Genomic DNA, 25,896 nt, shown 5'->3' with positions numbered 1-25,896 from the left:
CGCACGCTCCCATTGGTTCCGCGACTTTGAAATTCGCCAACCGGAAGGCAGAGATGGCGGGACAACGGGAAATGGGCGCCTTTCGGTTGGGCCCCGGGCCTCCTCGAGGCTCTGCGATTGGAGGATCGTGAGGGGCGGGGACAGTCTCCGAGAAGGTCGGCCCAGTGGCCGGGTCACTTCCGCTGCTGCGTCCCTGGGCTGGAGCCGGTGGGCGAGGCGAGAGCTGACAGGCGTGCAAAAAAGTAGAGCTTATTGTAACCACTTCAGGGCAGTCATGACAGTTAGACAGACGGGGAGAAACAGTGCCACATAATATCATGCCAAATGAAAGTAGTCCTTAGTACTCATCGTCTTCATTCTGTGGCCAAATACCCGAATGAAACACGTTCAGAAAGACTTACTCTGGCTTATGGTTTCAGATGGTTCAAGCCGGGGTTGCTTGGTCCCTTCACTTGGGCAGAACATTCTGTCAGAGGGAATATGTGGCTGAGGCTGTTCTTTACCTCTTTATGGACAGGAAGCAGAGGAAGGAGTAGAGGAATATGCCAGGGCAAGACAGAGCCCCCAGTGATGTAACCCTTTAACAACCTAGCTCATTCAACTAGGCCACCACCTACTACCTTTCACCAGCTCCCAGCAATGCCATCACATCACACAATCACTGAAGTATCACTCCATTGATTAAGCCAAGGACAAATTGTTTCTGGAAATGTTCTCAGAAACACATTCAGAGATTAAAGAAAAGAGGAAAAAGACGTCGAGGAGTGGAGAAGAATGTTATGGAGGGTTAGAAGAGTTCAAACAAACAAACAAACAAACAAAAAGATTTCCCAATAATGAGAAAATTAACGAAAATTAGATGAATCCAAGAATGGAAGTAAAACATGGAAACATAACAGCTTGTTTAAACAGAATAACATCAACAAGGTAAAGTTAAAATGCTAACAGAAGCCCACTAGGAAGAAAAAAGAATCAAGGATAAAAGAGAGAGAAAGGAAGAAAGAAAGAAAGAAAGAAAGACAGAACCACCAGCATAATTAGGTGAGTGTTTGAAGGGAGGAAAAAAAGATCATGAAAGTTTTCTGGTTGTTGACTTTAATATGATCTAAAGTGATGAGGTGGCTCAGAATTGAGAGCGTGTACTGCTTTTGCCGGCAGCCAGAGTTGGTTCCCTGTATTCATGTCAGGCAACTCAAAACTGCCTGTAACTCTGGTTCCGTGGGGTCTGACACCCTAAATTATATTAGCTTCGCTCATTTGTTTGAGAGGGCCTTGTTCTTCTGACGTCCTCCACCTTCTGTCTTCCAGGTCCTGCCTCCACTTCAGTGGGGCTCACTGAACTCCGAGAGAAGGGGCTTGGTGGAGACATCTCTTTAGAGCTGTGTGGGAACCTGGTTTTTCTGGTTTTGTGAAGTGACATTAACTGGTGAATTATGTGAATGTCTAACTAGTTTCTCCTAACAGTGAGGTAATGAAGACAACAAATACAAAACAACCCCTTCACTGTATGTATGTATGTATGTATATATACATACATATACACACACACATATATATATATACACACACACACATATATACATATATATACACACATATATGTATATATGTATCAAGGAACCTTCTGATTGGTTTAATAAAGAGCTGAACAGCCAATATATAGGCAGGAGAGGGTAGGCACACTTCTGGAAGAGATACTCTGAGAAGAAGAGAGGTTGAAGATGGATGTACAGTATGGAGGAGAGGTAACAAGCCACGTAGAAGAATGTAGATTAATATAAATGGGTTAAGTTATATGATCTTGTTGGCAAGAAGCCTAAGCTAAGGCCAAGTCTCATGTCATTATTTGGGAGCTGGTGGTCCAAAGGAAGTCTGACAACAAACAACCATCCCATTGCAAAACCCAAGCAAATATATGTCAGCTCAAACTTGTTTTATTTAATTATGATCAACAATAATGCACTGATTATTATTGTTAATACTCATGTGACACTGTGGTTTGAGAATAAATTTGGAACCCAGAGGAAACACTGATTATATTCTAGATAGGAAACTTCAAGTAACAGTGATGCGGTTGTCACAGTTAAGATCTTTCCATCTTTGGATTGTTGGATTTAATTACAGGTGAGGTTGAATAATGTAAGAATGCCCAGACAACTTCAGGGACAGAAGGGTGAAAGAGTGGCCCAATTGTCCTCTTAAACAAACAAAGTAAACAATACCAATTCTTGGCCTAATTACAGGATTCCCAAGTAAGAGAATGTAGAGAGCTTCATGGCTGTGGAAAAAGCATGTCTGCAACATGATGTTATGGAGTAGCTACGTCTAACTGACTTCACCCAGAATGCCCTGCTGCTGAGGACACTGGTCAAGCTCAGAGGACTTAAGGATGTGCCATAAATAATATAATTATTATAAATACACTTATAAATACATATATAAAATAACTTAAAAATAGCATTCAGCATTCTGTCTTCTTGAGGTTTGTTACAGAAGGATTTCATCCCAATGATCTCATTGGAATAAAACCTGCTGAGGTAGGAAAGATGTAACTATTGTCCCCTTCCTTTTAAAACTGATAGAATTATAATTTTATCCTACTCAGTCAGCAATTTTGGAAGCAGACATAGTGGGTCTGTGGACTCTCTTTCCAACTGCTGTTGAGTGTACTTTTTAGCTGTCTTATGCTGTAGTTAATCCATCTGTAATATGGGTAGAGTCTTTTTTGATCACAACAGCTCTGTTCCTCCTAAGAATGTCATGAAGAATAACAATTAAAGTGATTAGTACTGTGCAAAGTATAGGGTGCTCTTTAAATAACAACATTATATGTCGGAGTTGATTCCATTAGGCTTTGCTCTTCTCTCACAAAGAGGGTAAACATTCATTTAGAATTACAAAGGCTCAGCACATGCCGTGCAAGTGACTCAGGGTGAAGAACCTTCCTGTACATGGTACATACAGATTGTCAGCACTTCTCAAGTAAGTGGACCCCGGAGATAAGGCCGCTCTTATGAGATCTGGAAGTCTGTCATCGAGGGCAGTCCCCTTGCCAGGTGCACATGGCTTTGTTCTTTTGTGGCAATAAACAGCTCTGGATAAACAGCTGATGTGAAGTAGTTCTTTGAGTTGACCATTTTCCAGAAGAAAATGAGGTCTGTCTCACTCCCTGTGATGACTTTTGGTATCTCAGGCATCTCCTGTGATAAGCAAAACAGAATTCTGTTAGTGCACAAGAAGGTGTTGGAAAAAAACTGAAGTGTCACCCTCTGGTGTGTGGCCTTCATGAAAAGCAGCAGTCTAGAAGCCTGACTCAGACATGAGCCAGGCTCCTTCATGTGTTCACTCAACATTTATGTCATGCCTATTCGATGTATGGCCCAGACTATTCATGACTTAATTTCCTTAGTTAATTGGAGAGAAATATAGATGAATCATGAAGACTGCCAATGATAACAGCATCTCCCTGTATCCAGACAATTGGGGCAAAGCACTGCATGTGTGTATCCTGTTTTAAATGCTGGCACTGGGTGAACCAAATCTGAACACTGATGATTCTAAGACCCTAAACATTCCCCCACCCCCAGCATATACATTACACCTCTCTGGAAACAGTAGAGCACTGAGATGATGCTTATCTCTACATTTCAGCCAAAATCTGAAAGTTAACCATATCCATACACATAAAAAGAAATAACTGAACCCTACAGTGCTTCCCTGATGGATTAGTTGCTGACGGTGTTGAACATAACCCCCGAGTACGAATAAACTCTGAAAATAATCTTCATGGAAAAATATGTTTCAAATTCTGTGTCTGTTAAGACTCTTGCTTGGATTCTCTTCAATCTACAAGTAAATAAACTGATCATCTTGGGGTTTCAACATCACACTGACCTTCCATACCCGCTCATCCCTTTCCTTGCTGTGCCTCTAGATGACTATACAAGGTCTGTTCCCTTCTGCGTGTTCACCTCATCCTCCTGCCACGCTTCACCTATAGCTTCCCAGCAGAGCTCTTTGCTTATGCTAGTGCTTTCCTTCTAGACTTTTGTCCACTTAAGAAATGTAACTGATATCAGCCTCTTACACTGTGTGAAACCCTTTAGTGACTTTCAATTGTATGTCAAATGACTGCTGATGCGTGCTGCTGGCCCGTGGGCTCAAGAAGTGCTAGGGAACACAGACCCTTATAGGTGTAGATTGACCATCCCTCTCTTATCAGTCTGTCTTGCCTCTCTGGGAGCTCTGCTTTTGTCCCTTCCTCTAAATAACACTGCCATTTTCTCTCTTAGTACCTTGTGCATTTTCTGATCAACATTTTCCTTTTTTGTTGTTCTCTATTTGACTTAGCTATTGTCTGTGTACTAGAGTACTATGTCCCATAGGGTTAGGGATTTCGGCTTGCCATTCTCCACAGCTTTTAATGCTGTACTTGAAAAAGAGAAGGTTCTTGGCAAATAATGGCTTGTTGAATGAATTTGTGACTGAAGCGACAGTAGATAACACTATCATTTTATTTGATTAAGACAGAAATACAGCTGCCCACATACATTTTAGGTGGAAATTGGAGGCATTGAATTCTACATTTACTGAATGAGAGTCACATTCTTCTCCATGGTAAAAATGTCTAATGCTTAAATGTGTGTGTGTGTGTGTGTGTGTGTGTGTGTGTGTGTGTGTGTGTGTGTGTGTTTGAGGGAGATGGCTGTAGAGAACATGGAGATGGGATGAGGGACAACAGTATCACCAACAGACCACTGGAGTGAGAAAGCAAATGTTTGAGTGTTGTGGCTCTTAGCTTTTGGCTTTACGGGTGTTAGCAAGTAGTTAACCCTCTCTGATCTCAGTGGGTGTGTCTGAGTAGTGTTTGAAGCTTGCCCTGTTCTCATAATGCCCAGTACCATTCAAATCAGTAAAGATCAACAGAACAAATGGATGCTCTGGGGTGGGAGGCAAATACAGTCAGGGAGGGAAAGCCGAGCATGTGGTGACTGGCATGAAGGAGACTGTGGCCACCCTGTGGGGGACATCTGCTTACTTCAAAACAGTAGATGACGGCAAGTTTAACATGGAAGTCAACTGACCTTCAACAACACAGGCAGGTCTTCACCTTGAGCACTCACAAACAGCTGAGTATTTGAGATTTTTAGAGTAACAGGATATTTAGAGTCGTCTCCTGATGAGTAGGCATACATGTCAAATTTTACTGTGAAAGAAAAAGCCAGAAAGAAAGTAAATCCACTATTTGTTTAAAATATAAAACAAGTTTTTAGATAGACAGATAGTGTGTGTGTGTGTGTGTGTGTGTGTGTGTGTGTGTGTAGAAAATGTGTAGACTAAGTCAGTATGTAGGGGAAATGATGTGGTAAGTAGAAAACAGGATACACAACAATTTGCAAAAGTCCTGGGTATAGACCGTGGTCTTTCCCTGAGTGCTCGCAAACAGCTGAGTATTTGAACTGAACATGGTAACTCATGTATGTATGGGGTCTCTAATCAGAAAGAACCCTGCCTGCTTATTATAAAGTTAGTTGCTGCTGTGGCTCTTTAAAAATAACTTTGTATATTGCATCTAAAACAGGTTTATTATAAAAGTTGGATTTATACAACAGGAAATTTTGGACCCCGAATTTAGTCCTTCAGACCCCATTGCAGTTAGGGGCTGTGTGGCTTTCCCATCGTATTAGCAAGCTCTTCCTAGCTGAACGCTAGTTTTAAGTTCAACCATCAGCTTTCTAACAGATAGTGACTGACTGTGTCTTGTTACTTCTGGGTAAGTCATTAAATATTTGCAACATTCAGTTTTCTCTTCTTTAAAATTAGCACAGGGAGGTTATGTTGAGAATGTCTATAAGCACCCAAGAGATGGTACATCTGAAAGTTCTCTGTCCCATATAATATAGTGAACTCAGATAGGAAACTGCTCTCTGGGGGAACTCAGGGATGATATTCTGTCCTTTCCAGGGATTCTTGGTGGGGGGTGGGATGCTTCATTCTGTTCTAGAAGAATTGTTCAAAGCCAGGGAGATAGATTAGTTTGTGCTTTGAAAGCAGAAAATTTGGAAGAAGCAAAGAAACCCAAAAAGGGGGGAGGATTGACAGGGTGGTCATTTACCTTCATGTTGCAAGTCAGTTAACGAAGCAGCTTTGAGATGCACCTTGTCCGCATCCAGATATATGTTTTGATTGAGGGAGTCATTCAGGACGAACTCCTGCTTGACACGCCTTATGAGTCTGTATTTCACATTGCTCTGGAAGAGGTGAGGTGCTGAATCTGATTGGATGGTCTCTAGGATCATGACCACAAGTTCAGGTTATTGCTTAGTTACAAATATAGATGATGTACACTTGCTAATCCAAGCATCATATGTAGCTCTGAGAGGGATTGTAGGGGTAACCAATCCAGGTGAAACAGCCAGAGTTGAAATCAACCAGCAGAAGGCTTGATTCCAGTTAGGGTTTCTTGTTATGGTTATTTCTTAATTTTGTTTTTATAAACCAATTCATCAGATGAATTTTATTGTACCTTTTAAAAGAGTTCTTGAGAAACTTTTGCATTTTTGTTAGCTATTTTCTTTTCTTTTTCTCAATATTTAGAACCCTGCTGGCTTGGAATTCACTCTATAGATAAGAATAGTCTCGGACTCTCAGAGAGTCTCTTTCCTCTGCCTCCCACTGGGATTAAAGGTGTTAGCCATCTATGACTGGCCCTGTTAGCAGGTTTCCAAATGATGTGGAAGACTTCCAGTCTTCCCAATCTATATTTTTCAGATGAATGTATGCTAAGATAAAAGTAATTGTGTTAAAAATCATATACCACAATGATATGTCCCCTTATCTATAAATAATATGTATGTTACATATATATGTACTGAAGGTACAGGTCTACCGTCTTCCTGGAAAGTGTATGTGTAGCTTCATGAACCTCCAGGTTCTGGCTAATTTCACTTCTAGGATGCTATTCTAAAGGAATGAATGGTGACAGAAATTGACATAGATGTTTATTGACACTTCAGTGTTGAAAATCTTCCTGTAAAATATTGAATGAAAGAAAGCTAGATATGAGATTGTGTGTAGTATACCAATGATGATGTTGGACATGTTTCCTCTAGTGTGTATCTGTATGCACAAAAGTCTTTTAAGAACCATTCTCTGGTGTTGGTAGGGTTAAAATCTGGGTGGCAAAAATGAATGTCAATGTTCTTTCTTCTACTTTATTTAATTTTAAAACTTTCTAGGTGGAGAGGTATTGTTGTCTAGGTTTTATATTAAAATGAGTACTTGGTTTATTTTCTTGTGGAGGAATGCATAGCCAAGACATAAAAGACAAAACCAGGGTTCTCATAGTCATAGTGGACCAAATTAGCTGTGAGGGTTTCCACATAGAGGCGGAGCCTCATTTCCTCATATGTAAAAAAGGAGAGGGAAGGTTGTTTTGAGCCTATGGAGAATGCAGAGATCAATAAATTAGTAGTGTTGCATCAGTTACAAAGGCAATGGGAGTAGTAACAATGGCTAACATTTCTTGGGTGGTGACTTCACATTAGACATTCTTCTAGTCTAAATGTTTTGAGGTATTGGCTTCTTTAATCTTTACAGGAACCCAGTGAGGTGTAAGACTTGGTCATCTCTATTCACAATATGGGGAACTGAAGCCCAGAGAGATGGGGGAACATGACTAAGGAGGTGGCACCTAATAGAGGTCATGAGCTAATGGACTATGACTGCTTTCTCTCCAACCAAAGACCTTTGGATGACTTTTACAAGGCAGTCAAGAAAGGAGCCCTTGAGCAACTGTTCTAGACTCAGGCTACCATTGATCTCTGCCCTCTGAAGAAGAGCAACATTTAAGTTTTCTTTGTTACAGTTATTGATCTAATATCTGGTTACTTCCTACTATTTTGGTTCCAAGATTTATTTTCTTTATACTTCATTGTCATCATTTGCTTAAAACTGAAAAATTGGATTTTGTTATGTTTTATCACTTACCTTCTAAATTTCGGGTTATGGCCTCCAGATCATCTTCAGCAAAGGCCTGATTGAAACCCAGCCTTCTCTTCTTCAGAATCTTCCCTTTGTCTGATGATGCTGCCACCATCATTAGGCTTTCCTCGAAGGTGAAGTTGGACATCTTTGAGGTTTCAGAGGTGCTCAGAGATACATATTTATCCGTGCAATCCTCATGAAGTGAGCCATAGCTTGTATCATAGAAGGATTTCTGTAAGGAAGGGAAGTGGCACCTGAGAGGTTACCTATGACCTCATGATGAGACTCTTTAGTAGAGTCTGTATCCTACAGACTTAGTGAGAGGGGTCTACATTCTGGTTGCAGGGAACTAACCTGTGCTTCATCCCCCCCCCCCACATCTTCCACCACCCTTCCTTCCTTTCTGCTCCATTCCCTCTTTTTCTTTCCTTGGATTTCCCTGAAACCATATGGTTGGCAGGGGGAGGTCTTTTCAGGCTCAAAAATAAGACACTTTAATAAAATAGGTTAGCATATGATCCTGGTGAGTGAGATCTTTCCATCAAGAGGTCTGGCATCTACTCGAGCGTGCTCAAAATATTTAAATACTTTTGGCCCTCTGTATTGCCTGCTCAAATTCAACCAACCTTAAGGTTCGAAATATTTTTTAAAACTAAATGACATCTGTACTGAACATGTAACTCTTTCTGCCGTTACTTCCTAAATAATATAATCACTGATTCATAAGTATAACAATTATTCCTATAGCATTCACATAGTGGCAGGTGTGGTTAAGTCACCTAGATATGTTTTAAAGTCATTTGAGAATATATGTATATTTTATACAAATAGAGGGTCACTTAATATAAAGGACTTGAACATCTGCAGGAGGTGATTTTCCCTGGGGGAGGGGGGCTTGCAGTCAAGCACCCATGGATACCTTCAGTATGGCTATTTTTCTGGAAGCAGCTTTTAAAACAGGTATCACAGATACACAAAATAACTTGCTGAGTGTGTGCAACATTTTCTCTTTCTCTTAGCTAGCTTCCTCAGCTCTGTGAACTATCTCTAACCTCTGGTGTTAGTGTCAGAGAGTGACATCAACATAGCATGTTAGGAGACAAGAGTCCAGGTGAAGTGGATTGAAGCAACTGGCTAAGGATGACGAAACTAATATTTTGAAGGAGCCTGGCCCAGAAGTTCTTAGGGCTTCAGATAGCTCTTCTCTGTTATGGAAGAGTCAATGAGCATAAAGAATGCTAGTTAATTACTAGTATAGAGAGGCAAGTGGTTTCACTAATAATAAATAAAGATATCTTAGATCTTTAACAAAAGCATATAATGCTCAATCTTTATTGTGCCTTTCTGGTAGAGGAACTAGTGAAGAAGAAGGAGGAGGAGGAGGAGAAGGAGAAGGAGAAGAAGGAGAAGAAGAAGGAGAAGAAGGAGAAGAAGAAGAGAAGGAGGAGAAGGCGGAGGAGGAGGAGAAGGAAGAGGAGAAGGAGGAAAAGGAAGAGGAGAAGGAGGAGAAGGTGGAGGAGGAGAAGGAGTAGAAGGAAGAGGAGGAGGAGGAGAAGAAGAAGAAAGAAAATCCAGATCTATAAGAATGATAATCATATGCTTACCTGACTCAGAGAGAGATGGTCAATGGCAGAATTGTATTCTTCATTTTCACTGTCAGAAACATATAAGGAGACTGTATTTTTGGTCATCATTTTACTAAACCGGTAAGCATCATACATTAATGACCACATTAACTTTGGGTAATACAGACAACATTCCTGAATACTGATTTAGACACAGGCATTATTGAGTCTGAATGCTCTAACAAAGCAGTGGGTCTTAGTGGCTGTTTAAGAGTTACTCCATTCTTAGGAGAACTTGATCCCATTCAGGATGAGAGTAAGCTCTACAGTAACTTGGGCACACACACACACACACACACACACACACACACACACACACCCCATTACTCTTTGAAAAGTTAGACTTCTACATATTCATGTCTATACACATAGTAATTCATTTGTCATTACTTTGGAATTAGTAATTATTAGAACAGGTTTGCACTTTATCTGTAAAAATTAGGCATGGCTAATCAATCAAAGAGCCTTAATTGAACTTCATGAAAGGCTGAAGCTGATAAAAGAAAAGAAAAACTTTTGAAGCACTTCAGACACATGTTGCCATATACTGTTTTCACATACTCACTAAAACGAATTCCATATTTAGCAGTATGCAAGCACTAGTTTGTAGCATCATTAGCATTAACATTAATTGTAAACAACAAGAACATCTTGTTATTTAAGATAGAGTTTCAGCTCTGCTCATTTATCTTCTGTATCAGGGTGAAGTTTGACTGTGGGTGTGAGTTCATGCGCCTAAGAGCTGTTTCCTCCTCTCTACTGGGAGCAGGTTCTCCCAAGAATGAAATTCTATCTCAAACAGTTCATTAAAAGCTGCTGCCGTACAGAACACACAAACTCTTTTGAGTGCCTGAGTTGATGTTGATATAAGATTATGTAGGATTAAGTAGTCTGCCTCACAAATATTTTTCTAAATTCCCATTTCTGTCAGAGAAATAACCACTTTAGCATGCTGGATGCCTTGTCCTAGCTCTTCTCTGGTCTTGCCTGGACTCCAAGGCCAGTGTATATCTACAGAGCCTCTGACAACATGGCCCGTGACTGGCCACTTTGACACCTAGTTGGAGTCATTGATTCACAAAAAGTAGAATGTGTTTCTTACCTGTAACAGTTTTTCAGGTCTTCAAACAAGTCAGGAACTTTGGCCATCTTGACTTCTGCAAAAGAACAGCTGTGGCGGTCAACTCTCTACCTCAGAACCCTGTGCTTGCAAGGGCAGTGAGCCTACTTTGCTCTTCTTGAGAAACTACAATGAATGACTGACTTATCACATGCCCAGCATTTCCTCTATTCTTCTTCATACTCCCTTACATTATTTGTGTATGATTTGGTCTCCTCTACATAACTTGTACATTTGCTTTAGAATGTTTTCTCTATCTTGGTATTCTTTGTGTCCAGCCCATTCCATCACACATAGTAGGCATTTAATAAAAGGGTCATAGAATAAGGAAGAAAAAAAAAAAAAAGGAAAACCATCTGCATGAGGTATCTGCCCTCTATAGAGGTGAGGGAGATACAGAATGGGAGCCGGCATATCTCTCTCATTTTTGTTGGTAGAGATTTCCTATCTCCAGGAAAAGATTAGGCTGTACTGATTGATGTATTCCCTTCCAGGAATCTTGTTCAGCTACCCCCTCAGGTCCTTATCACTAGAAAGAGAGTTCTCTGAAATCTACAGTTCCATCTCACACACCAAATCAGGAACAAGAGAAGGAAAGAAAACAAACCATAGCTTTACAGAGGGTGCCTCGAGAGAAGACAGTCAAGGAGCAAACAAAAGGCAATCTTCATAGCCCAGATAGGAAAAGGACAATACCTTTGCCGACTCAAGCGCCAATGAGGTGACTCCCTCTCTGCCCTGAAGACTGTGCCTGAGTCAGGCTTCTCTGCCTTTTATAATCATCTTCCTCAAGAAGGTGTGGCCACCAGTGTGTCACTGGGAATTTACAGGGATAATTCTGCTTTGTATCTTTCTCTGTCCACTCAGCTTGATACTGGCACAAAACACAGTTTATACTCTTGGTAATGATGTTGTTTGCAAAACTTCCAATGGCTGTTGACTTGATTTATCTATTTATTGCTTGTTCCATATGATTATAAACATGTAGTTTCACAAAAAGGGGAAGAGCAACAGGAAGTTCACCAGGACTCTCAGAGCTTTTGGTGGAAGAGGACAGCAGAAATCCTCAAATCAGAGGGCTAGACTGAGTAGGATGGGAGCTTCAGGGGTATACTTTGTGTTTGACCTAATTTGTTTATTGTGCTCCAGGACTGAATCTGGGCAGGATAATTGGCAGCTAAGGCATGACATTTGAGGGAAAATGAGGTTTATCCCTCCTCTCTGAAGAGAAAGCTTTGCTTGAGTAAGTCAGTCAGCAATCCGAGTATGGAATGAGAGCCTTATGATTAGAGGGCAGAGGTGATAAAAGGGACATTGACCATAAAGATCTGGGTTCTCTTACTCCTTTGAATAATGTCAACACATTTCCCACAGAGATGACAGCTTCAGGGGAGAACTCTCAGCCTCAGCCATGTCATGGTAAAGTGACCCTGTCCCACTACCTAAAGACAAGGTAGGGAAAAAGGCCAGGGAGGGGCAGTGGCTCAGCTCAGGAATGGAAGCTGTGGGGAAGGAAGGCATGGGTTCTTATATATGACATGGAATCAGTGTTGCCCACTCATCTTTATTAGAGACATTTTCAGTACTTCAGGCTGGTCCAGTTCAGGTGGTAGAGCACCTGACTCTCAGTACATCAGAGTTTCAGCTTTCCTAGTTGGCATTAAAACCACTCACATTTTAAATAAAGAAAGTGGGTGGTAGACAAGGAAAGAAAAAAAATGGCAAATGGAGAAAGGCAAGCCACTGAAACATGGGATAAAAGGAAGCATGGTACTGGGACTACAGTATGTTATGTGTGTTGGATAAAGTATCCCCTCTGGTCCTGCTTCACCACAGATAATGGAGCTGCTTAAATGTTTATTGGCTCTATTGATGTGGAGATTCTCCAATTCCAGTTCTGCTACCCAGCCTGTCCCTCCTCGTGTTGTATTTATAAACAGGTGTCAAAGATGAGTGATACTCTAAATGAAGGCAGAATAAGTGCCAAAACAGATTGGAACCAAAGTGTGGATGTCTCTAAATATGTCTTGTATGAACAATGATAGCAGCCAGCTAACTTCATATCTCTGCATACCTTAGTTCCCCTTTAGGCAATACAGAAATGTTAATCTTGTCATTTTCTGCCTGCCAAACATCTTGTGAGGACGATCACTAAGAAACAATTGCAAGGTGCATTGTGAATGTGGGCTGCTATGGAGATGCATCTAAACACAAATAATGACACTGATGATGGCCCCAGTCACTTGAAAGTCTGTAGAGTCACCTCCGCGATGCCTTAGTTCACAGAGGGAATAGGCTTCCTATGAAAGTAGGGCTTTGGAAACTTCAACAGGGAAGACATTTTCAAGTGTGGACCACTACTGAAGCATCCTAGCTATTTGGTTTCTGGGAACAATGCAGGGCGCCTCTTTGGCAATCTGGGAAAGCACCTTTGGTTCTACCATCTGTAGCAACACCCAGCCCAGCTCCATCTTCATTCCTGCCTTGTAGAGAATTCCCCAGATGAGAGTTTGGTTGAGAAACAGCCCATTTGGTCAGTGTCTCTCTCAACGCTCTCTTTCACATGACCTTCTTGGAAAGTGGTTTTAAGGGAAGAAGACAGTGCAGGAGGTTCAGAGAGTGAGTGTGCCTCATGTGTTTGATGGGGAGCTTAGCCTCCTGTGAATGCACACTAAGTGTATCCAGGGAAGGGGGAGAGAAATGTATTGGGTAGGGATTTACTGGGTCTAATGTATTTGGCTCAGAGCTTCCTAAATAATTCAGGAAAAATATTGTGTGCTTAATTCTGTACCATAGGCGCTGTTGTCCATTAGCATTTTCCTTCAGCAGCCACCAAATTAAGCATACAAGATGAAACGATGGATGTCGGTAGGTGAATGTGCTTTGTTAGCCCAGATGCTATAACTCCAAAGGAGTCTGTCTGTCTTTCTCTTTCTCCTTCCCTTCATCCTTCTCATTCCTTCTCTCTCTGTGTCTTTTGTTCTTGACAGGGCCTCACTATGTATCTGAGTCTGATCTCAAACTCATGTTTATCCTGCCTCAGCTTCCTGAGTGCTGGGATCATAGGCACAGCCATGTATACTTATCCTAAGGATCCAAAGAACCTTGGTGACACTTTTCTCGTGACAATTGCCTTATGGTTCTCAAATTGCTCACACTTTAGCCTCCAGGTGCACAAATTCAGAGGTCATTTGTATCTTCTTATGTGACTGAAGACCTTGGAAGAAGGAAATGACCAAGTGCAGGTCATAGAAACCGAGACACAGACACAGCCTGTACTTGAAACCCAGAATTCTGATTCCAGGTCAGATCATCTGACCTGAACCCTAGACTGCTTTATCATCACCGCTGTCAAGTGACAGGGCTGAAATGTATTATGTTTAGTGATTCTAAGGTTTTTATAAAAGTAAAAGATGGTCTGGGGGGATGGCTCAGAAGTTAAAAGTGATTGTTGGAAGAGAAAAGGGACTAGAGTTCAGATACTCATAACCCATGTAAAAGCTTGGTAGCCATATTTGTAACTCCAGCATCAGAAGGTAGAGCAAGGGAATCTGGAGCAATTGGGCTAGGTGGACTAGCCATATCTACAAATTCTGGGTCTCAAACAGTAAGATGAAAGAGTGACTGAGGAAGATTTCTGATATGAACTCCGGACCTCAATACTCTCTCTCTCTCTCACACACTCACACACACACACAAAGTGTATGCACATGTGCTTACATGACACACTCCCAGCACAAACAAACAAGAAAACAAACCCCAAAGATCAGGAAGATTTTCTCCTTTCTCTCTTCTAGTGGGATCTCCTTTTATTCCTTGGTAATCTGAAAACAGAAGGAAGGCTTTCAGTATGATTGAGTAATGATTGGCAGTAGAGTATGCCTGTGAACTCAGGCATGGTCTTGCCAATGTACCATGAAACATAGTCAGACACCTTCAGAATTCACTTTAAAATGAGCACATGATTCCTTGATACCTTGAATACTGAGAGAAGCACATCTCTGAATTTTTCTGGGGGGAGAATTTGTCCTCCTGTGTCCCTGGGCTCTGTATTCATAGATTCAACCATCAGCAGAAATACTTGGGGATCGTGGTAAGGAGAAGCAGCTGTATTGAACAATGCAGATATTGTTACAGTGTTGTATCTGTATTAGCATCATTCTATAAGCAATACAGTGTAACAGCTTTTTACAGAGCATACACGCTACATTAGGTGTTGTAAGAGATACAGAAATGATTCAAAGCATATGGGTAGGATGTATAGGTTATGTGAGGGCAAAGATGTGTTCTATCTGGGATATGAGCACTTACATTGTTTGTCATTCATGAGGACGTAGGGATCCTGGAATTAACTATTTGTGGACCTCACTGGAGGGTGTATTTCTCTTAGGGTGATATATAACCAGTTTAGAGGAGTAACACATGAAGAGGTAAGTGAGTTTTATAGTCTCCATTCATGCCCTGCTTAGTTTTAATCTGCTTATTAATTCCATGACAGTTAGGCCGGAGGAAAAGAAGTTCATAACACCCTATTAGCTTCCAGGTTTTACAATATATTATCTCATTTAATCTTCTCATCAGACCAGAGTAGTAGGTAATCCCTGTCACATTTTACAGAGGAGGAAGTAAAGTTCTAGCAAAATTAAGTAATCAGCCCAGGGTTCCAAGGGTCAGCATTTTGCGGAAATAGGACTCAGACACGAGTCTACACTCAACCACAAGGCTGTCTCTATGTCTTAATGCAGTTTCTCTATCTCCCCCACCCCCTCTCTGTTTTCTGGTTCTCTTTTAAAATGGGGTTTTACTCTTTCTACTTTGTGTTGGTCTACAGGGAGTCCTAGAGTTACATATTACAGAGGATGTGCTTTGGAGACCATCTACTTTAAACTTAGGCTTAGTTGGAGACTTCATATGAGAGCAGGAAATAACATTAAAACTCAGCTCTTGATTCCGCCCTACAGTATCCTACTTCTGAAAGATCAAGGCTCTTCAGTGAAGTGGGGAAAGACACAAAGTAAATTCTCCTGTGACTTCTCACTTAATAAGGAGTTACAGGGGGCTGGAGAGATGGCTCAGTGATTAAGAGCATTGGCTGTTCTTCCAGAGGACCTGCATTCAATTACCAGCACACACATGGCAGTTCACAACTGTCTATAACTTCAGTTCCAGGGGATCTGACACCCTCATAGATGTATGTATGTATGTATATGTACAATATGTGTGTGTATATGTATGTGTGTATACATATATACATACATACACACATATACATACATACACACATATATATGTATATATATTTAAAAAAGAAATCTCAAAGCCCTGGGTTTGATTCTTAGTGCTGAAAAATTGGGTGTGATAGCATATGCCTGCGATTTTATCACTGGGGAGGTGGAGGAGCAGGTCTTTTGCTATACAATGAGTTTAAGCCAACCTGGGATACACAAGACCCAGGCAAACAAGCAAATGAAATGAGTAAATAAAATAAAATGAAATGCTTGTCGGGGATTTGGTGATAAAATACGTGTTCAAAAATGTTGTTCAAAAGAGGAGTTACTGGGAGTTGGGGAGATGCTCCGTGGTTAAGAGCACTTGCTATTCCTCCAAGTTCAGTTCCCAGCATCCATGTGGGGTGGCTCAGAGCTACCTTAACTCCAACCACATGTAACTCCAGCTCCAGGGAATGTACCTTCCTCTTCTGGCCTCCATGGGCACACACATGCATAACACACACACACACACACACACACACACACACACACACACATTTTAAAGGAGTTACAAAGAGTGAAGGAAATCTATGATACTTCTGAACTTTTTTCCTGTCATTTACTTTGCATCAAGCAAGTACAGCCAGCTATGGTCTCTAATCTCCTTAAAGCTGACAATGAAGCCAGTGATGACCCCTGACCCCATGTACTTAATTACACACTGAGCCTAAGTGTGATAAAAGTATGACAGAGAGGCACTGGTCCTGGAAGGGTTATTCAGTGGGGAGACAAAGGGAACAGTCTGCACCACACAGATGCCATGAGGGCCAAGCAAGTGGAAGCATGTCATGAAGGCTGGAGCTCTAAGCTACCTGTGGAGGGGGATGGGATGGAGAGCCTAGGATCAAGGACTGGGAGGATAGCAGAAGCCAGACCAACAAGGCTTCGCATAACCCTTGGAAAGTCTTTCCTGGAGGGTTGGAGGAAGACATCCAAGTTCTGCCTCTTAGTAACTTGATCAGTTTTGCCCTTTGTTTTTTGTGCTGCCAGGGATGGAACACATAGCATCAAGTTCTACTCTACCATTGAGCTGCATCCCCAGCCGTCTGTTCATAAGACAACAATTTGAGTTTGAGGACTGTTTCTAGGCTTTAAAACAGTACATGGAGAGATGACAATATCAAAAGCAGTCTTTCTACCTAAACTCAAAAGTGTATACACTGAAGATGTTCTGGGAGCCCGGGAGCAGAGGGATGGCTTGGAGGTGATGAGAGATTCAGAAGTGTGCAGCAGGAGGAACACACACAGATGAAGTTCAGTCACGGAGTCCCCGGGCAGCTGAGAGCCCTTCTCTCTGCTTTAGTCTACCCCTTCCTTTATGGGTGCTTTCTGTTTCTGAATTCCCTTTCTCTCACCTCTTGAGATGCTGAGTAATGAGGCCTTGTCTCTTCCTTGCTTTGAGCTGGTTGCCCTTCAGAAGTGAGCTCACCAACAGGCTTCCTGTGTGGCAACCCTTGTATCTGACCTATCTCTTACTTTTCTTCTTCTGCTAATTGCGATCTTCTGATCAAAAGGCTTTTCCTCATTGGAGTCAGAATTATCTCCTATTTGAACTTGTTTCCCGATTTGAAAAAAACAGTATGATTAAAATGTCTATTATTAAATATTGCTGTGTCAGAGAAATAGATAAAAAAGACTAAAATAAAGCCCACAAGAAATGTAATAACTAGGAGTAATTACTACTATTTATTTTTATTTTATTTCCTCAAGCCTTCATGTCTTTAAGGCCTATGTAAATTCTTTTTTTTTTTTTTTTTAGGTAATTGGAATACTCTAAAGTCCTTTGATGCTTGCTTTCCTGGAATCAATGTGTGGTAGCTAATTGCTCACTAAGTATCCATCTGCTTATATGTGGGATTACCCGATGAATGTCTGTCTTCCTGGTCTCCTTTGCGGTTAGATTGAGGACACATGGCAATCTCGGGCCAACAAACGATGAGCAGGAAGTGATTGATGTTCTGCTGATGCAACCAGGGCCAGCATGGGCCTTCGTCACACTCAACTTCCCTTGATGCAGCAACCATGGAAGTCACGTGTTGCAGATGCTGCTGTGGCAAAGGCTAGAATACCTGCACTCCACTTTGCGTGCATGAGGAACACAGCTTTAGTTTTGGCAGATCACTGAGATTTCAGGGTGTTTCTGCGGTAAAACCAGACCTGTTCTGACTAATGCTGTGTGTGTGTGTGTCTTGTTCCCTTCTTCACCACAGACCAGGATGACATATATTCTCTCAAAACTCCTCTCTCACACAATCAATTTTTGTCTTGGACAGCATGGTGCCTATAATATCATTCTTCTTATAGCTCTCTCTGCCCTCTGGGAGAGGGAGTTTCCAGTAAGACGAGTCAACATCCTAACTAGATGCTTATGCTAGGGCTAAATTTTAATTTTAGATGCAAAGATAAACTGGCTGTGAGAACAAAGCGGATGGTAATAAAGGTGGTAATATTGAGATAATAGATCAGACAAATAATAAAGCAACCTAATGCTTATGTAGTGCTCTATAGTCTTCCAAAGTGTTTAAACATTTTCATGTGTGTTCACATGTGCACACATGCATGCATGTGAATGCCACTGCATGCCTGTAAGAGACCAGAGGGCCATCTCGGAAGTCAGTCCTCTCCCTTTGCCTACTTTGGGATGGGGTCTCTTTTCTTGTTTTGCCCCTGTGTCCTCCAGGCTAGCTAGCCTGGGAGCTTCCAGAGATTCATCTATGTCCTCTCATCTTACTGTAAGAGTGCTGAGATTATGTACATGCACTACCATACCCAACTTTATATGGGTTCTGGGGGTTCAAACTCAGGTCCTTATGCTTGAGTGACATGTAATTTATCCACTGAGCCATTCCCCCCAGACCTCATGGTGTTTTTAATAAAGAGACATGTAAGAATCTAACATGATGTGAGGCTGACTTCTCATTCATGCCAACAGTCCTATGACCAGTGTGTGGTTCTCTCCTTCCTGTTTTTAATGTGAACTGTTGGTTTAAGATGGTGACCCTCCAACTGAAGCACCTAGGGTTCAGGGTGGGATTAACAGGTGCGACATACAGTGTGGCCAGCCAGGCAGATCTTCTTCCTGACTTTGATCTTGGCCACTGCAGGACCTTAATTCCCACACTTCTCCAGGCTTCCCTTAGTTATGAGGTGGAAGATTTGACTGGATAATTACTTGCGGTATTCTAGCGATGGTTATCCATTCCAGATTTCATGATGACCTTGCTCTGCAATGGCTCCCTTGTGTTCCGGAAGTACTGTGTCTGGTGGCATAGTGTCCCTTTCCAGACCCACTCCTCCTCTTCTTGTAAACCTTTAGTTGTCTCATGCACAGTCGATTCACAGATGCGTGCTCAGTTCTCTTCACTTCTTTTCTTCCTGATTTCAATGGCAAACTTGATATTTTGACCCTAAACTAAACAAAAATAAATCCTTTCTTAGCATAGGCATATATGATAGTTAATGACAAGTTAGAAAGAACTGGTCTTTCTAGCATGACCATGAAAGGGTCATTGGTTCCTCAGTCTTGCTTTCAAGAAAGCCTGGAATATGTGAAAGACCTTCAGGGTCCTTTGTAACTCTTAAGGAAAAGAAGTTTATGTTTCCAAGACAGAAAATCTGGGCAAGTTTAAAAGAAAAAAACAAATATCCAAGGGAGAGGGAATATGTTTTTAACTCTCTTTTTTGCTTTCTTTTGTGGGTTTTAGCGCCTATGGGGGCATATTTCATCCGATACAGGATTACTCAAAGGTACTGTAGTTCTCTTGAGAGAGGAGCAGAGCTACCGAGCTTGGGCTCCGGAGTGGAACCATGTGAGCCCTGGGCAGGATTCCCTCAAAAGCACTTCAGGAGTCAGCCTGGTAGCTGGCTTACTTCATGGTTGAGTCAATAGCAGCGAAGTACTGGAGGAGAGCTGTGGGAAAAGAAGCAACAAAGAGTCCCACAGTCTTCATGTTTTTTTTCCTTTCTGGAAACAAGGGAAGGTGAGCAAATGCAAGGAGAATAGGAGAAGGACAGACAGAAGCAGGCAGGCAGGGTGTGCCTGCCCACCCGGAAGCTCACCAAGTGGGAGGAATCTCAGGTGAGCCTTCAGGGAAGCTACCTTATGCTGCCATTTAGCTTGGGAACTTGGATTTGCATAGCGGAGAATGGCTATCCCAGGCTGAGGAAACTGGGTGAGTAAGGCTTAATTAAGGCTTGTGTGTGTCTCCGACTGTGTGGTAATGGGTAAGCTGCTCACCCTTCAGAGGTTGAATTGCCTCACTTGCAAACTGCTCTGGTAATTTTTCACAGGGTTTTGGAAGCATCACATAGACTGTGAGTGTCCAAGTTAGTGTTGGTTGCCTTTCCCTTTTCTCTAGATGCCACATTTTCCCCTGCTTTACTTCTTGGTGAAGCTTATTCTTTCAAATTTATTTTCCTTCCACCCATGAAACTGAGGTGACTTCTTTGCTCATTGTCCAGGTCCCTTCTTGACACAGGATGGAAACACAGCTTTCTCAAAGTAGGGAATGTCAAATGTTGGCTAGGCGAAACAAACAAACAAACAAATTGATAACAACAACAACAACAATATCAACAACAAAAGAATCACACTACAGTCAAAAGGATTCTAAGTGCAACACAAACTTGTCTACAGTAGGTATACCAGGCTGGAATAATTACTAAAAGTCATCTCTTCATTCACTCACATACACATCCACTCATTGAGGATGGGGTCTTTGACATGGAAACATACTGAAAGCTAAGGACCAAGTGGCAAGACACATGGTGTCTCTGTCAGCAGAGAGGCCACACTTTCTTGCCACAGGTGTGGTGTTGTCTTAGTCTACTTGTACAGCTATAGAAGAGCACCATGGAAGTTGATGGCTTATGAACAACAGAAATTCTGGAGTCTCAGAGATAGGTGCTGGCTAATTCTGGTGAGGTTCACTTTCTGGTTCATGGATCACACTTCTCTTCTAGCCTCACATGGTAGGAAAGGGCAAGAGAGAGCCCAGCTTTTATAAGGTTATCAGGGAGTGCCCTCATAAAAGAGATCACCTCTCCCAGTGCCTCATCTCCCAACGTCTTTACGTTTGAGATTTGGATTCCACACATAAATTTTGGGGGAGTTGGCATTACAACCATTTCAGTCTATAGCAAGTAATCATTAAGGAAGGGAAAGCATGGATTATTATGAAGATATGCGGGGAGACCTTGATCCTCTGAAAGTCCCCTTGAGAAATCAGCATGATATCTAGGTAGGGAAGGAAGAGACATAGGGAGAGTCACATCCCAGCCAATACAAATGGCCCATGCAGAACCCTGAAGCTGGAAGATCACGAGTATTAGAGAGACCGAGAGCAAGCCAATGAAGAAACTCAGAGTGAGGATCCATAAGGCATAAGAATGAGGACGGAGGGAGGGGCAGGGAGGGTAGCTTCTCATAAGGTACCAAAGTCCTTTTAGGAAGGACCTTCCAACTCTGAATTCTACTTTTAGAGATTCATCTTAAAAAAATTCATCCCCGGGATTACCTAAAAATTTGCCTTTGATATCTCTTAGTTTATAACACAGTGCTTTATGTTTAAGCCTTTAATTTATTTGGAGTTTAATTAGGCATGGCTTGAAATCCTGGAAGTTTGGCATGGAAGTGTGACCTGCTGTCACTTAGGCGACTTTTGAGGAAACCGGACACCAGGGAGTGAGAAGCCTCTACTTCCTTCCTCAGAGGGATGTGAATATCACTTCCCCTCTCTCTGCTTTGCTTCTACGAATTCTTTCTTTCCACACTGCAAAGCCCACTACTTCAGTTCTCTAGAAATTCCCACAGGCTGCCAGCAAAGCGGAACTAACTGGTGGGGAAATCTGGGCAATGCTTCTGTCTTCGTGAAGCTTACCCTGTGCAGTGACTCAGATTGCCCGGACACAGCATCATTCCTGCTCCAGACTTCTGCATTTTCCTAGTCCAGACTCAAAATCAAGCCATCATAGAGGCTTTTCCTGCTCTCCTGCATACCCAGGTGAGCCCTCATTGGTTCCTCCTTCCCTCTGACCATCCATTCCTTTCATTCCCCCCTCCTACCAGTGGGTAGTCTCATTACTGATTTACCCCACCCACTCTTTCCTCACTGTGGTCTCTGAGGATGAGTTACTGCTTTCACTCACTTCTTGTGATCATCGGTCATGTTTGCCACTGTCAAAATCTTTTATGTGACATATATGACTCTGCTTAACCTCTCCATTCCCAGGAATTCTTCATTGTCCACAAGTGAAAGCTCATATGCTACGTATCCTACAGAGGCAGTAACTACCAGAACCTCACACAGGAATTTGTCACCCAAATTAAAATGAGATTATTATTGTCTTTGGTTCTTTGGCTGTTTGGTGCTTCAAGACAGGATCTTGCTACTATAATTTGCTTATACAGTTTGGTCCCATTCACCCTACATTCAATTTCATTGACCAAAGACTTGAGAAAATTACTAGTATATACCTTTGCTGGTTAGCATTAACTGCCAACCAGACACAACCTAGGATCACCTGAGAAGAAAGATGAGGGACTGTCTACATCAGGCTGGCCTGTGGGTGACTGTCTTAACTAAGCTAATTGATATGGGAAGAGCCATCCCACTGGGGGTGGAATCATTCCCTATACAGGGCATTCTGAACTGTGTAAGAGTGGAGAGATGAAATGAGCACAAGCAAGCAAGCAAGCAAGCGAGCATACATGCACTGATTTATCCCTGTCCTTCATTGTGGATGACATAACCCACTCTTTGAAGTCCCGGCTTTGACTTACCTGCAATGAGGGACTGTAGCCTGGATTGTTTTTAAAGCCAAATAAACTCTTTCTCCTAAATTGCTTTTTTGTCAGGTTATTTTAGCACAGCAACAGAAATTAAATTAGGACAACCTTTAATTGCTTCTTTTTGGAACTTGGGAGTTTTTCTCTAACCCGACCTTACTCAGAAGAGTAAGTCTTATTTCTTGTATTCCTGTGAACATGGGCTTGTCTAAAGATCTGGGAAACACCTCACAGCCCACTGAGCAATTGCATAGCTCTGATACAAAGATGCTCTTCTTTCTGGTACAACCAGTGCCCATGGATCCTAGCTCTCATCTATTTATCTTAGGTGTTTCATGAAAGATGCACAGAAGGCTTGATACATTAAGGGAGCCTGTAGCATCCCATGGTTTCTTTGTGTCCCCAGAGTCTCTTCTAACTGGTCCTCACAGAATTTGTCTGCTTGATCCTCATGGGGTTGCATGGTCTTCCTAGGGCAAGTTCAGATTGCCAGGGCCCCTATGAAATAAGGTTGACTCCTGAATATTCAAATGTGAAAGATGGAGTGGGGTGGTCTTTCTACTTGTCAAGTCACAGCGTTTAGTTACACTTCCATGTATCATAGTTTGCTTTCACAATGAGCTGTATTGTTCTTTCTTGACATTCTTAATAATTTATCTCTAGAAGCAAGGTCTGGATGGGTAATTATTGTTGTGAATTGGCTCAAGAATAAGTGAGATTATTGCAGAACTATAGGACAGGCTGAGAATGGCAGTGTGTGCCTGAAATTATAGCATGTGGGAGACTGAAGCAGGAGATCTCTAGCTTTGAGGTCTGGGCTATGTAGCAATACCCTACCCCCTTGCTCTACCCTCCCCCAGCCACTGCCCTACAATCCAGCTATTTAACCAACCAAACCCAAAAAAAAAAAAAAAAAAAAAAAAAAAAAAAAAAGGAAAGAAAAGTTTTGGTTTGGGGCAGAACTCACGTGTATGGTCCTAATGGAAACTAGTTGTTTCATTTCTCATTCTAGAAAGAAGAACATGGGCCTTGGTGGAGGGCAGACAAGAGTGTCTATCATCCCAAATGGGGGTAACTCAATCTTTGTTGTAAAAATAAATAAATAAATAAAAAATAAAAATAAAACAAAATGTGCATTTCTTTGTAAAATTAAGAGTTGATAATATTTGTTTTCTTTCTCACATTACCTTAGAATACTCAGAAAGTAACTGTTATTATAGAAATATCACTAACCTATACAATTTTGACAAATTAATGAATCCATGGTTCCCATTATCTAGACAGGAAATGGAGTCTCTGGGAAGGTAGGTGAGTTGACCAAGGACACTTGGGTAATACTCTACAAGCTGAGGGCTAAAACTGGAGGCCTGGTCTACTCTAATCAATCTTTTGCTTTGTCTTGAACCACACTTCACTCTGTGTTGGCACTGGCACAAATTAGCCTGGCAGAGCAGCAATGGATTCCACTTACTATGACAGTCACGCTAGGACACGATCTCCCCAGCCTTGATAGAGGTAAAAGCTCTCTGATGACTGCTTTACTTTCCTGATCTTCAGATTTGGTTTTATGTCATTCATAACACAAATAATGGATGTGTTCAGCACTTGCTTTCATTGTATGTACTTTTGTAAAATTATTGAATTGTACAATTTAAATTTGCAGGGTTTTAAAGACCCAATTGAATTTAACATTATTCTTTTCTTCTTCTTTTTTTTTTACAACAAAGAACTTTTAAAATTAAAAAAGAAGTTAGTGTGTGTGTGTGTGTGTGTGTGTGTGTGTGTGTGTGTGTGTGTACATACACTCAAGCATGGATGTGGAGGTCAGAGGACAACCTGTGAGAGTCTGTTCTCTCCTTCCACCATGTAAGACCAGGAGACCAAAATCAGGTCTTCAGGCTTTGTAGCAAATGCTTTTTGCCCAATTGAGCCATCTATCTCCTTTGTCCCTAAATTTGCATAGTTTTTGTTAATGATACAGAGAGAGAGAGAGAGAGAGAGAGAGAGAGAGAGAGAGAGAGAGAGAGAGAGAGAATAAAAACATAAGTGCTCACTCCTGGGTCATAAGCGTTTGGGAAACAGATAGTTGGTAGTGATGACTCCAGGCTCCCTGACTGTCATCACTCTCCCACATGGCTGTCTTACAAACCTCTGGTCTGAGGACCTGTGTGGTCCCTCAGGTTCTTCTGCACCACGTAGGAAGGAGAGCCAAGGCTTTGTAGGCTTGTGTTCTGGGCACTCATTCACCTGTGCATTTCACAGTCTTTAGTCAAATCCCTTCTGCAAACACCTTCCTCTGTGATTTCTTGTGTCAGAGCAGAGAAATATGCTCAAGAAAGCTGTTTGTTCAGGGGCCCCTCCCCACAGACTTTGCACACCCAGCATGCAAGTCAGCTCATGCCAGGGCAGGATTTCCAGTTGCCTGTGCCTCTGTGCCCCTCCAGGTCACAGGATGTGCCTGGGCGTGTTGGATCCTTGGCTAATGACTTAGGCCTCTGTGGGAATTCCCATCTCATGTGCAGAAGTTGGGGTGGAGCCAGGCACCTGCACAGGCAAACTCCATGGTCTGAAGACTTTCCATTTCTAGGGTTGGAGGAGGAAGGGGAAGGAGTAATCTCTTCCCAGAGCTGGGAGTGGAGGGAGGGGCTGACTGGATGGGTGGCTTGTGTTCTCTTATCCTCTCACCCTCCCCTCTCATTATGACATTTTTCAAAGGATTCTGCACATATCACACACGTGCAACAAGTGTGTGTGCACGCACGCACGTGCGTGCGCGCACACACACACACACACCTGCCTGTTGACTCAGCTAATACTTCTTAGCCTCAAAGGAAATTCCAAAGACAGTCCAACTATCCAGAAATGAGTTTGACCTTACTTCAGGAGGGTTTCTGGTGGTTAGATGAAGCCAGCCTTCCCCAGGACCTTATGAAGCAGGTTCTACCAAAAGAAGTCATTTCCCTTACCTCTGGCAGAAGGGACATGTGGCTCTCTAGTGAGCATTAATCTGTGTGCCTTTGAGCATAATCATGGTCCAGGTCCATTTTAGCCTTCAGGCTCACTCAGTCCCTTCTCACAAGTACCTGTTACCACATTTCAGTGCCCCCA

General features: G+C 42.1%; 1 protein-coding gene across 1 annotated transcript; it reads right to left on the bottom strand.

The window, feature by feature from the left end:
* Positions 1-1,918: 1,918 nt before the first annotated feature.
* On the bottom strand, positions 1,919-11,470 carry Il1a (interleukin 1 alpha). Its single transcript, XM_051183413.1, has 7 exons — positions 11,428-11,470; positions 10,714-10,768; positions 9,591-9,639; positions 7,990-8,218; positions 6,116-6,289; positions 5,085-5,206; positions 1,919-3,200 (listed from the first exon to the last, which is right to left on the bottom strand). Exons 2-7 carry the CDS (start codon positions 10,758-10,760, stop codon positions 3,012-3,014), a joined length of 810 nt encoding a protein of 269 aa, XP_051039370.1. The 5' UTR covers positions 10,761-10,768; positions 11,428-11,470; the 3' UTR covers positions 1,919-3,011.
* Between the last annotated feature and the right edge of the window lie 14,426 nt (positions 11,471-25,896).

Source organism: Phodopus roborovskii, unplaced genomic scaffold (assembly GCF_943737965.1).
Source record: "Phodopus roborovskii unplaced genomic scaffold, PHOROB, whole genome shotgun sequence".
Classification (NCBI taxonomy): Eukaryota; Metazoa; Chordata; class Mammalia; order Rodentia; family Cricetidae; genus Phodopus; species Phodopus roborovskii.
The sequence above is the reverse complement of the archived record's forward strand: the minus strand, read 5'-3'. Positions and strand labels throughout refer to the sequence as shown.

Bases quoted from the DNA above. Each gene is read 5' to 3' on its own strand.
- Il1a (XM_051183413.1), bottom strand. From the start codon at position 10,760: ATGGCCAAAGTTCCTGACTTGTTTGAAGACCTGAAAAACTGTTACAG. The intron at 8,219-9,590 runs GTAAGCATATGA...CCTTCCTTACAG, and splicing joins ACCATCTCTCTCTGAGTCAG to AAATCCTTCTATGATACAAG. The intron at 6,290-7,989 runs GTAAGTGATAAA...TCATGATCCTAG, and splicing joins CATAACCCGAAATTTAGAAG to AGACCATCCAATCAGATTCA.